Source organism: Nematolebias whitei, chromosome 8 (genome assembly GCF_014905685.2).
Source record: "Nematolebias whitei isolate Nwh7 chromosome 8, NemWhi1, whole genome shotgun sequence".
Lineage (NCBI taxonomy): Eukaryota > Metazoa > Chordata > Actinopteri > Cyprinodontiformes > Rivulidae > Nematolebias > Nematolebias whitei.
Genome location: NC_056505.1, coordinates 26,214,347 through 26,230,951, shown reverse-complemented (window position 1 = coordinate 26,230,951; position 16,605 = coordinate 26,214,347). Strand labels below are relative to the sequence as shown.

General features: G+C 39.1%; 1 protein-coding gene across 1 annotated transcript in view; it reads right to left on the bottom strand.

The window, feature by feature from the left end:
- The window catches only part of LOC119413616 (phosphatidylethanolamine-binding protein 4), a 66,440-nt gene that overhangs the window by 1,352 nt on the left and 48,483 nt on the right, over positions 1-16,605 (bottom strand). The window contains exons 5-6 of the mRNA XM_037680674.1: positions 8,586-8,631; positions 7,855-7,968 (exon numbers count right to left, since the gene is read on the bottom strand). Coding sequence (XP_037536602.1) covers positions 7,855-7,968; positions 8,586-8,631 — 160 coding nt within the window. The remainder of the gene's footprint in view (positions 1-7,854; positions 7,969-8,585; positions 8,632-16,605) is intronic.

Here is a 16,605-nt window from a genome sequence, read left to right as displayed (position 1 = left end):
GCCAGTTTTTATACATTACATTTATTTACTTATCCAGCTTTAACAAATAAAACGACCCTGAACAGCAGTTTTATTGCGAAACAATTTTTTTCGATCACATCTTTAGCTTAAGGGCCGACACCTGCATGTGACTGGGTTGGCCATGGGTTCAGGTCATGTTCTGAGCACAGCTGGGGAGGAAGATGAATAATAACCAGGAGATGAGCAGATGAGTACTTGAATTTCTTCAGGTCCTCGCTGTGAATGAAGACTGCCTGCCGAAAGGCCACCAATAATCATGGGAGGGCAATGGAGTCAAGTGACCTGTCTGTATGATAGGGCACCGCCCCAGCAGCCCCCTTCCGGCCTTTGCTTCAGTCTCAGATAATGCACCGCCTCTGCAAATCCCCAAACTCCTCTGCATGTCCACAACAAGGTTAGTCGCCCCTTAGAGGTTACAATTTAAAGAAAGCTGAAGGGTGATGCAGCAAAGAGACAATTTTATTGGGACATACCTGACGAATCATGTGGCAGATTTTAAAATTATGACAGTGATTCATAAACACTCAGACACTTTCCCCCTTTTTTTTGCAGGAATAACATGCCTTGCAGCAGTGTTAGGCAATATTTCCTCTAATAAGTATGAAACAGAGTCAAAATAAGCTAGTGCTTATAAGGCTTCACATTTAATCCTGTCTAAAGCTGTGCAATCATTGAGCTCAATCCAAAATGAGACACATTCACAATCTTAGGAGCTATCACACTGGCTGATACCCTGAGACTTACAAGTGACCTTAAAATAGGCTGGTGCTTGTTTGTGGTGCAGAGACACGTTTCCGCCTCTCCCATCTGCACGTTCATGGAAAGGACAGATAGTGTGGGACCTGAGGGCAATGTTAAAGTCTCTTCCTGCCACTCCTTTTGTTTCCACCTTGCTTCTCCGTCTGGCTATGGCAGGAAGATCGGGACCGCTGCGAGGTGACAGAGAACTGCTACATTTAGTGGTGTGGGCGGTGTCCCTGTTAAACCTCTTACAGTGTCTCGGAAATACTCAAAACCCCAGTAATCTTTTTCCTTGCAGTAGTCAAAGAAACCATATCAGGGTAAGAACCTAAGTGAGGTTCTTCATATGAGGTTTAACGAATGAATAATGCAATTACTATTTTATGATCCTAGTTTTTTTGTTGCTGTGAGGTCAGGGTTCAGCTACTGGACAATAAAGGTGTCTTGCTCAGAGAACCATCAGCAGGACAGATTCCAGCCGTAGAGGATTTCAGCCAATGCTGCACAGCTTACCTGTTGATTTAGAGTAAAATGAATTGCAATTATACACTGCTTTTCTTATCTTGTTGACCACTCAAAGCTCCTTTGCTCTAAAACCTGCACTCACCCTTTCACAAACACATCAATCAGGAGATTCAACAAGACAACAGGGAAGCAAAGAGTTGAAAAAGTTAGTAATAAAGTTTTAAAATACTGAATGCCCTATTTTGCTAAACGGAGTAAAGCTATTACATTGGAGAAGAAACCTACTGAGATTTCACTGAAAAACAAATTAAGTTTTTTTGTTTTTGTTTAAAGAGTGCATAGCACACTGTTGCAGTCAATTATACTCTAAAGTTCAGCTGTTTTTATGGGATCAGCTCATAACTTCTTGGCTGCTTCGTCTGAATCTCATTTCAGTCAAGAATTAGTTACAAAATGCCACTAACGGCAAAAACTATAACATAACATACAATACTGACAATTATCAACAAGTGTGGCACACTAGTTATATATGACGTTGGTCCGAGATTGACGAGTGGACGAAGACAAAACTGGTCAGGGAGTCTGTCAAGGGGCCTGTGGCAACACAAAAAGAACAGCAGGACTTTCTGGCAAACATCTACTGCGCACCGCATGCAACAACAATCTCCTGCATTCTTTGTATGTCGGGACTAAGGGGCAGCGTAAAAGGGCAGAATTCTTTTTGACATGAGAAATAAAAAACATCCAAGCTCAACTAAATTTAGCTAAAAGACACATTTTGGTTCCAAATACTGTAAAGAGCAACATGAAACGTTCTAACCAACCTCCAACTTTTTTATTCTAGAACAAGAACACTGCAGCTTATGACCAAAAGAACATAACGAGGATATTTACTGGTGGCAGCATCTTCTTATGATAATGGGAGGCAAAAAATTTGAATTGATCTAAATACTAACCAATGTTAGTGCAAAGATGGTAAACACGGTAAACAAGTTCCAGAACGGCGCCGCTCAAGGTGGCTGCATGTTGGAGCAGCTCTCTTACATTCATTCTGAGATTTTGCTTTTGAAAACTTTAATTCCTCTTTTTTCTGGATGTAAATCGTTTTTTTCGGATGATTACTTCCTCTGGTATCAGATACTGTGCTAGAAGGATTTTTACTGAAACTTTTTTTACTTTTGGACATTTGTTATGATGCATAACCATGACAACAAGGTGGTTTTCTACAACTGGGAGCTGCTGATTAACATCTCAAAAGCTCAAATAATACCTCAACTACAGCCCCAAATCCCAAATGAGTTGAAAAGGAGGTGCCATGGATGCATTACCGTCTAACTGGAGGCAGTGCTCGAGTGCCTGGCCGCTGAGATGATGGAGGTAGCGGGAAATGTGGCTCGTGACTGCGGGAGAACAGAGATTGTCCCCTGGTACCTGCAGTTAAGTCTGTGGCAAAGAGGGGCTTGGCAGGCTGCTGGGAGAAATGGCCATCGCTCTGGGAGGAGTTCTGCCCAGCATTCAGGCAGTCCTACTGCCCAAAAGGACTGAGAGATCTGCTGGGTCTGGGTGGACGGATTGGCATCTGCAAACAGTTTCTTAGGATCCGCTGTGGGATGGACTGCTACAAGAGATCCTTCCTGCCCAAAGTCATCAGCATCTAGAACAACTCTAATGAAACCTGGATGAGCTACAACAACAGTTAATTTCCCTTTGGGATTAGTAAAGTATTTTTGAATTGAATTGAATATGAATATTCAAATCTAAAATTAATGGCTTTACTCAAAGCATGATAAAACTCTGAACTGAACAGGTCAAAATCCAGACATGAATCCAGTGGAAAACCTGAGAAAAGTCCTGATAAGTGCTTTAATTGTAATACGATCCTCACTAATCTGATCATTTCTGAATACTACATTGAGAGAGTATAAAACTAAATGAAGATGGGCTGAGCCAATTTAATCTTTGCCTAAAACAGTGAGGATTATAAATAAAACAATGTTTTTGTTCAGTGTGCGCAAACATGCAACCTGATCCTTGGAAGCTTTAGACCATTTCAATTCAATTCAGTTTAGTTATATGGCACCAAGTCACAACAGAAGTCATTTCAGGGCACTGAACAGAAACATTCATACACATAAAAGTAAGTTAACAACATTATTTATCTGAGGAGCAGACGGCTTTGAATTTAACTCCATCACAGACTCTCATCTAAAGCAAGCTGAAAGGCAACAGTGGAAAGGAAAAAAAAACAATTTTTGGTCTTTTGATGTAAATGTTGCAGTTTCTTCAATTACAATGAAATGTTTTTGATGTGACTACCTATGGTAAGCTCTCAAAGGGGTTGTGTGGACTTCCACTGCAGGTAATGATCAGTGTGCTGTTGACTGAATGATCCTGCTTTCACTGAACTGCTTCAAGCGCAGCAGCTCTGTGTTATTGTCATTAGTTTCATTACAAGAAGAACTCGTCCAGAGGACCTGACTCAACCTTGTTAGATTTATCTGTCTGGATTACTGAGCATGCATCAGGACATTGTCATTACAATGTGGTCCGTGTCTTGAGTTATGACAAATCCAAAAAACTAACTTAGAATTATATATAAAAAAAAAAATAAAAGTAAGCTTTCCTTAGTAAAATCATTGATACATTTATTGTTCACGAAGAGAACCAACGAATCTCAAACTTGTCAAGAACAAACAAACAAACAAATATAAACAGTTTAAACCAGCCATAGCTTAGGATGTCATCCTGTTTCTTTTAAAGCATCCAACTCCTGGCTGAAAGTCAGGCCTGCTGTAGCAACCAAATCCTGGCTCTCTTGACTCTGCGCAGCTCTGATTAATGGTAGTGACTGTGGGTGGGTGGTAGACATGGATCTGCCCATTACAACACTGCAACATTGCAAATGGCTTCAATTACTGTGGAGTGTGCTGAGCTGGCAGTACGGGCTCCAGGAGGCAAGATGAGCAACGCGTACGATCCGGCAGCTAAAGCCACTGTGATCCATTCTTTCACACGTGATCATCTCGCGCACCCTCTCCTTACAATTCACCGCAAATAAATGGAAATAAAAAGTGAAGCAGGAATCTAATCGATACTTCCAGTTTCCTTTTTATTCAGCCAATCATTCTGAACTTAGTCCGTTTTTTGTGACTTTTAGCTTTTGTTTTTCAGCAGTTTAAGGGGGCTGTTGGGGTCAGGAGACAGAGGGCTGGGTGTGTGAACAGTGTGTGTGTGTGTGTGTGTGTGTGTGTGCAGTGTATCATGTAAACTGAAACAACACTAGACAGCCTCTCTAAAGGCCTCGGGGCTTCCCTCCCGGCATTGTAACACTGTTTCCCTTGACAAACGGTCTTGTCGGCACCAAACAGTAGCAGGACATAATAAAGCTTTGCCAAGTAGCTGACAAGCATCATGAGGGTCTGAGCACCCTCCTCCCCACCCACCCACCCTGGCACAGGGGGCAGCCTCCAGTCAGGGACAGCCTTCCTGAGCCAGAGCAATGGGGATTCCCTATAATAACGCCCATGTGCCCAGTGCCAAGAGCTCAGCCCCCCTGTAGATCCTTATGTAACAAACCAGTTGTCTCCATCAGTTCACTGACCCACATTCATAACCTTAACCCAGGAGGCACGGCAGACTCCCACGGTTCTTACAACAGCTCTGCTCCACCTCTAATTGTTCAGTCCCTCTGGCCATTGCTTATTACTTAAGTGATGGTCAGAGATGAAAAGAAAAAAGACAACAGATCTGAAATAAAATTGAGTCAACGACTCCACTGCTGGAAGTGGAAACCGATCATTAGGAGCCCTCCACCCACGACTAAACGCTCTCCCTTCACAAATCACGTCAATTAATGTCATCGGTTATGAAAAATCCTCTCTGTGTCACACCACATGGAGGGAGGACAGATGCTAATAAGAGAACATACTTAACGGAGGAGGTGGGGAGACATGGGATTCCCTCCAAGTCTGCATATCGTGCACAGTACCCAGGCCTGGGAAGGTCAACGACAACACAGCAGGTATCACTAAATATAAAATACATTTAAAACATGGGATTAAACAGACGTTTTGTTACTAAACTAGCACTAGATTTTTATTCTCAACGTTTACACAGAACATTTTTTCATCACACTCTCCACAAGGACTCGTCACTTACCCATCAAGTGAAACATTTGATTATCTGAGAGTGAATTTCTTAATTTAATTTCCTTTGAACAGAGTGAACAGTTTGCAGGAGGGAGGAAACGCTACAAGCTCATCCATTAGGTTTAGGATGGGTGGATCCACTCATGTCATTGGCTTCATTATCAGGGGCAACAATTGTACTGGAGGCAGAAAACGCTCCAGTATATTCCTATGATTTTCTTTTTTTTTTTTTTCAGCTTAACCTGCAGCAAATACCTTAACACGTGAAGGTTCATTTCAACCTTTCTACATGTGAGTGGGTTACAAAAAAAATAACAAAAACAAACATTTCCTTTGACATTACTTTTTCCAAAACTTGTAGCATCAAGCAGACTTCAGCCTAATGTGTCTGGATTGTTTTGCTGACAAAGCTGTCAAAACTTCAAACAGCAGAGACTGGCAGCACCGCTTATTCACCGCCGCCGTGCTTGAAGTCTCAAACCGCCCCGATCTTCCCTCAAATCACCGGCTGTGACCCGAGTAGAACCGACAGAGAGACACGCCTCCTGTGAGGTGCCGCGGTGAAGTGCTGTTTTCCACCTTCCCACAGACTTCAGACAATGGGAAAGAAATGTGGAAACTAAACAAAAACACTTCAAGACAACAACAACAAAAAAAAAGGCAGACTTCTGAGAGACTCAAAACAAAGATATGGTAATGACATCAACAGTAATTAATGTTCGGACTGAGCTGTCTGTTCATGTGCACTGACGGGGCTGGCTGGGGAGTTCTGGTTTGACGAGGGTTAAAGACGCATGGACTCGTGCAGGTGTGCGTGGGAGCAGGAAAAACTTGACCCTTACAGACAGTAGACTCACTCACTAACCTCATCAACATCTTCCTTCTGGAGTTCAATCAATTATACCAAAATATCGACCACAAACAGCTCCAAATGTAACAAAACCTTAAAAATAATCAACGTTATATTTAAAAACACAAAGCCTTTGCTACATGTGCCTGAACCTTTTATTGTGTGAATGTTTATGCAGCATTCACACTATTGTGGTCCACTGTTCTTCCATACATTTCCCAAATTTTTGTGCTATTTTAACAAATCATATATCAGAAATATTCAGTTTGTTCAGGAGAAGGGTGCTATAACTTTTGGTATTGGTGCAACTTTAGCTTTTTGAAATATTTAGCCTTTCTGCCACATTTTTTTCCTTATAGAAAAGGAACTGAGCTCATTTTACATCCTTCAAATCTTTAGATCTGTTTATAACCTTTTACTGTTCCTTTCACTTTTCATTCTGGTTCAGCTTCTTTCAGCTTCCTTGTGCAAATTAAACAATTTTCAGCTAATTTCCACTGTTTTTTTCAGCTGTTTTGTGCTCCTTTTAAGATTATTTTTGCCAACTACAACATTTCTGTGCTTCTTCTAACTTATTTCTGCTAATTTCAGCTTGTTATGTTCCTTTCAGCTAATTTCTGCAAGTTTCAGCTTTTTCTGCTATTTCAGCTACTATTTTGCTCTTTTTGTGCTAATTTGAGCTTTTTCGGCTAATTCCACATTTTTTTGCACTTATGTCAAATTTTTTCAGCCTAATTCAGCAAAAATGTGCTCTCGTCCCCTTCCTTCTGGCAATTCAAGCTTCTTTTTTAAAATGTTTAGATACTTTGCAACATATTTTTGATAATTTCATTTTGTCCCAGATAATATCCACTTTTTAGTGCTCATTTCTGCTTCTTTCAGTCTAATTGGGTAAACATGTGTTCTTTCTATACTTTGCTAATTTAAGCTTGTTCTACCTTTTCAGCTACTTTTTTTTTAAATTTATTATTTTTTTATCATTTTCCAACTAATTTCAGCTGTTTTCAGATAAATTCATGTTATTTTTTGGTAATTTCTGCTACATTCAGCTTTCATCTGCTAGTTTCAGCTTTTTCTGTTATTTCAGCTACTTTTTAGCTGATTTGTGCTAAATTTTGCTTTTTTAACTACTTCCAATTTTTTTTGGTGCTTATTTCAGTTCATTCTACTTCCTCCTGGTAGTTTAAGCTTCTTTCTGCCTTTTCAGCTACTTTTGGCCAATTTCAGCTTTTTAAAGCTAATTTATTACATTTTGTGATAATTTCTGCTTATTTAAAGCTAATTTAGCAAAAATGTGTTCTTTCTGCTTTCTTCTGCTACTTTAGGTTTGTTCTTCCATTTCAGCTACAATTCAGCATATTTTTAGCTAATTTCAGCTGTTGTTCAGCAAGTTCTTCAACAATAAGCATTCACATTGCATTTTCGAGAAAATGCAAGTTCTCCAGTTTAAATTAAAATAAAAGTGTGACTAAAACAAGATACTGGGATTAAATGCCTTGCTGTAATCTTATTTTGGTGATTCAACAACAAACTGTTGGCAGATAATTTTCCTTAGAGATTTAATTTGGACGATACAGCAGAGGAGAAAAGTGTTGCAGACTAGAGATGCACGGTGAGTCGAGTGATTACCACGAGATTTCTCCTGATCAGTGAGGGACACCGACGTGCTGGGAGGCTGCTCAAATAACATGAACTGGTAGCGGTGGAAACCAGTCTTCAGAGGCGGTGTCGGTGGATGGTAATCTGCAGCACAGAAACAAAGAAAGACCATCAGAAGAGCTTGGAGAGGAGAATTAGAGAGGATTACTTCAATTTAAATAAATGTAGGGACTTTGTGTAATGTTATATCAAATATTAGTAAAAACATGTGAGATATCTGAATTTTCTCTAACAGCAATTATAAATTATAAAACTGTAACCATGAATCATGAACAATTTATTGTCTAGCAGAGCAGGCTGATACTTTTGTATAATTTTATTTTGTTTAAATAATATTTCAATCAAGTGTAAGAAAGAGTGATGGAGGAGTGACCAAGTGTGCATTTAAGTGTTGTGTTTATCACCCCAATTTATACATGCGAGTAGACAATAAATGTACTACAGGAAATTGTTAGAAAAATTAATTAAGGGTAAATTACACCATGCAAGTGGTATTAAATAAACATGTTTCATTTTATGGTAATACAATTTTTATCATTTACCAAAAAATCGGCCTGGAAAACTGAAAATTGATCAGAGTAAAAGATACACAGAACTCCCAGAAACACGTTTTACTAAAATTGATCATGGTTCACTCAGTTTCAATAGATTTAATAAATACAGCAAATGAGTTGGAATGTCATACTGAAAACCATTGTTACCAGTGAGAGTTTTTCCTTGGATGGTTCCCTTCTTCAGCACATTGCTCTGTTAAGTGAGATACAGAGTTAATCAAACCAAACATGTAAGTAACAAAAACTGACATTTAAGTGATGGCTGAGAAGTGAAAGTGTTTGTTGCAAGTGGCTTAAATCCAAACTTACAAGATGATCTGCTGCATTTTCAAGTCAGTCAACTTTATTTATAAAGCACATTTAAAACAGCAGCTGTTACCAAAGTGCTTAACAATAAGATTAAGGCAGTAATTAAATAAAAATAATAACAAGATGTAATTAAAAGCGTAAATTTTTTATTTTTTTTCCTTTGGGCTGCTCTCTTCTTCAGGGGTCACCACAGTGAACTGTCACATGAAGACCTGACAATTATGTTTACACTGGATGTCCTTCCTGACACAACCACAGACCACTGAGCTACCACAGCCCTCTGTGTGGAGCAGAGAGCTGACATCTAAGGCACCCAGGGGAACAGATGGTGGGGGTTAAGGGCCTTCCTCAAGGACCCAGAGTGAGACAAATGAGGGTGAAGGCATGTGTGGGTGCTTTACCTATCCCACCCACATTTTGATGTTGTCTGTACCGGGATTTGAACCGGTGATCTTCCAATTACAGGCTCACCTTCTCTAACTTCTGCACCACCACTCCCAATTAAAAGCATCAAAATAAAAACACAAAAGCAAAGAGAAACAATGAAATACTAAATCAGATCACACTGTGTTAAACATCAGTGGATACAGGTGTGTTTTTAGGAGAGATTTCAATGCAGGGAGTGAAGTGTCCTGTCTAATGTTGAGGACAGATTCTTCCACAGTTTAGAGCCCATGACTGAAAAAGCCTCCTGAGCTTCAACCTGGTTTTTGGTCCAACCAAAAGCAGCTGGTCAGATGATCTCAGTGCCTGAGAAGGAACATAAGGTTGAAGGAGGTCAGAGAGGTATGAGGGTGAAAGGTCATTAATGCAAATAAAGACCAACAGGAGAATTTTAAAATCTATTCTGACACAGGGAGCCAGTGAAGGGAGGACAAAACTGGTGAAATGTGCTGAAACCTACGAGTTCCTGTTAAGAGCCGAGCTGCAGCATTTTGGATGAGCTGGAGACGTGAAAGGGAGACCTGACTGACCCCAACATAAAGTGTGTTAGTCTAGCTGGGTTGTAAAAAATGCATGGACTCATGTTTCAAGATCAGATCTGGTCAACATGAACTTAAGCTTAACTATCTGCCTTAACTGGAAGAAGCTTTTTTTTTTGTAGAACAGAGTTAATCGGTTTATTAAACTTAACGTTAGAGTCTAGAACCATCATAATTGTTGGTTAAAATAAGTCAAAGTTAAACATGAAAGATATTATTTTATATTTAATATATAAAACAAAGAAAAAATATCCCAGACACAAATCAGCTCCAGGCAGATTAAACCACAGAGAGATTTTCCAATTTCCCATATTATTAATTGTATATTAACTACCTGTTGCCTAGAAACAGACATCATGTCACTGGATATGAAGTGCAGGTATTTTTTCATAAGCTTTTTCCTTTTCTTTTTAACCATATCATTTTAATGTTGAACTCCCTCATCCTCAGTAAGCACACAGTCAGACACTTCACACACAGCAAACACACACACACAGGCATGTGTCTTTAATAAACTTGGGTTATTCACAAAAAGATGGCTGCATCCTTGAGTGGGAGGTAAAAGGACTAAATATGTTGTCTGTGAAATGGCCCAAAACCCACTTGAAGTAAGACTGGAAGTCCCCCATCGCAAACAAGGAGTATGTGGTCTCTGAGCGCCTCTTTGGGTCCTTCTTTTCCTCTGCACACAGGCGCCCCCCACAGGATGACACAGGTACTGAGTTATTAGACAGCAAACCAAGACAAAAGATGTGTTTTCAGTTCCCCTTGTATGTCATTTCCCCCTAAAGACTGAATGAACAGTGCAGAAGGACTCAGAATGGAGGATAAAACACAACAATGTTCTCTCTTTAGGAAAAGACAAACTGCCTTTTGCACCTAGTAGTTCTGGTATTTAAAAATAATATATTCAATCCATTTATATAAAGGCATTTTAATCCTTCTGTTGTAGTTATTGAATAAATACAATCACTTACGGGGGTTTATTCCAAAGACAATGGAAAATATTTACCCTGAGTTTTAGCCATATGTACTACAGACGAGTACAGAAAGGCCATTAAGCTGTCCCTTTTTTGAAAACTTCTGATATAACCTGTGACAAATGTAACTGTTTGCATCAAGATACATAAAGAAGCCTTAGTTCACGTTTTTTTAAACTACTGCTGCTGTCATAAACACATGGCAGAACTGAGAATGAGGGATTTCTAAGGATTTCTGTCTGAGTGAAACACATGTTCTTTATTGAGCATCATCTTATCTTTAATCTCATAACTGTTGTTAAGGACATTTAGCAGAAAGTATTAAGTGTTTAAACTGACTGATACCATTCAGAGGATTAGCTTCATCTGTGAGTATCTTCATCCACAGATCAGTGTGAAAAATAGCTTTATTTAGAAATAGCAAGAGTCCTGCAGCCCGCAGGATCCAAACGCATCACCATAGCAACAGGTAGTCAACATTTGAGCATGTAACGTTTTCCCACATGTTAATGCTCGCTTCTCGCTCATTTTCCTTGGCACCCCATGCCCTTTTAAATTCAGTATAGAATATAAAGTTTAAACAACAGCAAACGAGTACAACATTAGAATTCTGCTGAATAAAAAAGTGCAGCAGCACCAACACATTCTAATTATGCACAAGGCACACAGAAAACACAGGAGTTTCAAATCCATTCCTGGGCAGAGATGATTGAGTATTTTTCAAAGGGCGGGGCAGTGCGAGGACGACTTTTTGAGCTCACAGGGGAGAGACGGACTCACACTAATCTACAGGAAGGCTCTGAGGAGGTGGGTGGTCGTCCTGTGGGACCAGTAGAGGTGTGACGCAGCGACTAAAAGGTTCTGTCAAACATCTGATCGACATCAACTAACTTTGTTGATTGGGTTTTCAGTTAACAAAAGTCACATTTTACAGTAACTTCTACAGCATTTTCTTATTGTTGTGTTTGCTCTTACTAATAATATACCTAAAGCTTTAAAGTTTTGAGTTTATAAAAAATGAACAAGGAGACAAATAGGTGCTATAAACAGTCAGCACTAACTGTTTGGCCTCATTAGATTCAGCAAAAACTAAAAAGAAGTTTTAAGAAAATTTGGCAACAATATGATCATTTATTTATCAGGATTCAAAAATTGTCATAAAAGAATCCATTAATATCAAGTTTATCTTAGATAACTGGTGGAAAATAATCCGAGATTAACTTCAGGAGGTTGATTTTGATAACTATTTACAGGACTGTTCAAAACTTACAGCAACAACACATCCCTAACCAGCCAGAAATGTTTTAGAAGATTAAGATAATTGAAACATCATCTGAAATGAATTTCTCATGACTAAAATTACGTTCAGGCTGCTGTTCAATGTACCGTATTATTTTACTTATTAGTGTTTAGCGTATATCTTAAGATCCTTGTTTACTTTTTATATTTTATATTTTTGCTATTGTTGGTTGCAACTGGGACCTTGAGTACACAATTTCATTCCACCTCATGTCCCACATGTGATGAGAATGACAATAAAGGACCTTGAACCTTATACCTGAAACACACACACAAAAGTAAAATATTGAAACGTGCTATAAAAACACACTTGAGTTACCAAATTATATATTATTTAAATACAACAAAAAGTAAAATAAAATTTTCTTGCTGCTTTTTCTAACTTGCATTTTTGAAGCATTTTGGTTTTGCAAAATTTTACAAAACGTTTATCTGTGAGACAGGAACGATTTTTATAATATACAGTGCCTTACGAAAGTATTCGGCCCCCTTGAACTTTTCAACCTTTTGCCACATTTCAGGCTTCAAACATAAAGATATAAAATTTTAATTTTTTGTGAAGAATCAACAACAAGTGGGACACAATCGTGAAGTGGAATGAAATTTATTGGATGTGTCAAACCTTTTGAACAAATAAAAAACTGAAAAGTGGGGCGTGCAATATTATCCGGCCCCCTTGCGTTAATACTTTGTAGCGCCGCCTTTTGCTGCAGTTCCAGCTGCAAGTCTCTTGGGGTTTGTCTCTATCAGTTTTGCCCATTCTTCTTTGCAAAACAGCTCGAGCTCAGTGAGGTTGGACGGAGAGCGTTTGTGAACAGCAGTCTTCAGCTCTTTCCACAGATTCTCGATTGGATTCAGGTCTGGACTTTGACTTGGTCATTCCAACGCCTGGATACGTTTATTTGTGAACCATTCCATTGTAGATTTGTCTTTATGTTTTGGATCATCATCTTGTTGGAAGATAAATCTCCGTCCCAGTCTCAGGTCTCTTGCAGACTCAAACAGGTTTTCTTCCAGAATGGTCCTGTATTTGGCCCGATCCATCTTCCCATTAATTCTGACCATCTTCCCTGTCCCTGCTGATGAAAAGCAGGCCCAAACCATGATGCTGCCACCACCATGTTTGACAGTGTGGATGGTGTGTTCAGGGTGATGAGCTGTGTTGCTTTTACGCCAAACATATCGTTTTGCATTGTGGCCAAACAGTTGGATTTTGGTTTCATGTGACCAGAGCACCTTCTTCCACATGTTTGGTGTCTCCCAGGTGCTTGTGACAAACTTTAAACAACACTTTTTATGGATATCTTTGAGAAATGGCTTTCTTCTTGTCACTCTTCCATAAAGGCCAGATTTGTGCAGTGTACGACTGATTGTTGTCCTATGGACAGACTCTCCCACCTCAGCTGTAGATCTCTGCAGTTCATCCAGAGTGATCATGGGCCTCGGCTGCATCACTCATCAGTCTTCTCCTTGTTCCAGATGAAAGTTTAGAGGGACGGCCGGGTCTTGGTAGATTTGCAGTGGTCTGATACTCCTTCCATTTCAATATGATTGCTTGCACAGTGCTCCTTGGGATGCTTAAAGCTTGGGAAATCTTTTTGTATCCAAATCCGGCTTTAAACTTCTCCACAACAGTATCTCGGGCCTGCCTGGTGTGTTCCTTGGTCTTCATGATGCTCTCTGTGCTTTGAACAGAACCCTGAGACTATCACAGAGCAGGTGCATTTATACGGAGACTTGATTACACACAGGTGGATTCTATTTATCATCATCAGTCATTTGGGACAACATTGGATCATTCATAGATCCTCACTGAACTTCTGGAGTGAGTTTGCTGCACTGAAAGTAAAGGGGCCCAATAATATTGCACGCCCCACTTTTCAGTTTTTTATTTGTTAAAAAAGTTTGACACATCCAATAAATTTCATTTCACTTCATGATTGTGTCCCACTTGTTGCTGATTCTTCACAAAAAATTAAAATTTTATATCTTTATGTTTGAAGCCTGAAATGTGGCAAAAGGTTGAAAAGTTCAAGGGGTACTTTCGCAAGGCACTGTATACATTAGGCTTTAATATAACCAAACATTGTATTTTTGTGAATGGTAATGTAATGTTATACATAGTGTAATACATAATATAATCTTATGTGTAGTACAGAGTTCAAAAGTCAATAACTGTTTCATATAAACACATTACAAAGCTGCATTTGAACTGAAATACTGTTATGCATCTATGATGTTTGTTTCAGTCATTTTTTTTAATCACTCTTTCAAACTTTTCTGATTCACAACCTACTGCAGCTAATCTAGCAAGTTTAAAAACACAACCTTTAGATTATTAAACCGATCACATGCAGTTTAAATGATCATAACCTTGTGAAAATTATAAACCCACACAATGATAATTATACCGTCAGAGCCAAACAGTGTTCTGGGTCTTCTCATCACATTCTTGAGTTTGTCTCTATTACAGCAAAAATCTCCTCTATTTTGTCTATATTTTATTTTACTTTGAATTATCCATTCTTTGTAAACAATATAAAATACCTTGAATGTGTTGTACCATATCATATAGTGTGATACTGCAAAGTAAAACACAAATCTACCATCCTAGTTTGACATCGCTAGGCTATAAACATTTGTGCTTTCTTTAAATTTGGACTCTTTAGTTTTAGACACAAGAAGGTTCATAATGAACAAAGTTTTACTATTTTTAAGTGCTGCTTTAACACTTTCTTCAAAACACATTTCCTTCACATGACAATAAAAAAGCAAACCTGAGAATAAAGTTACACAGATTGAAGTAATTCATCACAGTTTTAGTTTTTATCTCGTTTTTTCACATTATAGGTATGGCCACTTATAGCCAACAATGTTTTTAACACTGATTAGAGCAGAAGAGGTATAAGTGGACAGAGATTCAAAGTGTAAGCATCAATTATATTTTTTGGAAAAGTATAAAAAATAAAATTTGCAAGAAGATACATTGTATACCAGTAGAAAACGACTAAAGTGAGAGTCGGCTTAGAAACAGGAAACGCCAAACAAGCAGGAGAGAAATAAAGCAGATCAACTTTTCCTAAAGTTTTTTTAATTCTTTGTGGGCTTTTTAGACTCACATATCATATATGGAAATATTTCAAGTCAACAGCAGTAAAATATATGAAAGAGATTCATAAAGTGGCGGCTGAACTCACGAGCAAAACGTTTTCCAATCTCACAGAGGAACCATTCATCAAGTTAATTTTTAAACTGTTCGTAATATTAATATTAACACAGTGAATAGAGATATCAGCTCTCAAGACATTATGGCAGAAAACGTGCATTTGGGAATGATCTTGGAAAAAAAAAAGAGCATTTGTAAACAGTCGTGAAGCTGACCTGGACCTCTGAGCTGCCAAAGAAAAAAAAATTGGACACAAAGTATCAAAGATTCATGGATTCTAGTGAGTTACACAAATATAGATTAAAAGTATGATCTGAGGCTTTTGTAAGAGCCTTGATTCTGTTCAGTGTAGGTGCAACCTCTTCAGATACCACCACATCTAAGCTTGTGCATCCTGTATGTGGTGTTATGCACATTTCATCTTTTCTCTGTTGTTCATTGTGCCAAAACTTGCTTTCTAGTTTTACTGACTAGTTTGCACTTTGACTCAAACAAAGGCAGAAACATCCTAAACAACCTACACAGTATGAGCAATAAATAATCTAGAAAAAGATATGTGGCAGAACTTTATCTGTATGTCAAGTAATAGATGGACACAGCAAACCAACAATATTCTGAGCAACATCTGAACAAATGAGTATAAGTATCAGATTCATAATGAAACAGTTAGGTGAAAACTGATGGCAGTACTGACACCATCAGGAAACTTTAATATACAGTGATAGACGTGACCCAGAAGCATAATCAGCTGATCTGCAAGAGACTAACAGCATCTACGTGCCATTAAAGTAAAGTTGCTCACTTCATGAACATGAATTTAAGATTTAACCTCTCTCCCAGTTAGAACAAAAGATGAGCGATGCGTTTGTGCAATTTCTAAACATGAATTCCACGAGGAATCCTCTGACACGAGCCAGTAGGTAGGAGTCCACAAAGAGGTGGTGGGTGGGTGCAGGGGTGCGATTTCAGCAGGAATACCCATTTGCCCAAGAACCCTTCTCCGTCTTTGTGTGGGTGAGTGCTTCCCTTTGTCAGCAAGAGTTACTCATGCACCTCCTTAAATATCCACCACCACACCCACCCCCCAGCCCTCCCTTGCCTACCCTGTAAACCCACACCTACGACAATCAGCACCCACGTTCTTGTAACGCAGCTCCGAGAGCATCATTCTCTCTTTTACTTGCAGTCAGGCTAACAGACGGGGAGAGAGAGCATGACAGATGGTGTTCACAGCTCTATTTCTGAGGCTGGACTTGTACCGCCACAGCCACCCACCCCCCACCCCCCTCGCATATTCCACTCAAGCCAAGTGCTTATGACTACCTCCTCATCTTCCTCACAGTAATCAGCCCATTCATTTGCAGGGTTATTGTGAATTAAAAAGTGTGTGTGTGTGTGTGTGTGTGTGTGTGTGTGTGTGTGTGTGTGTG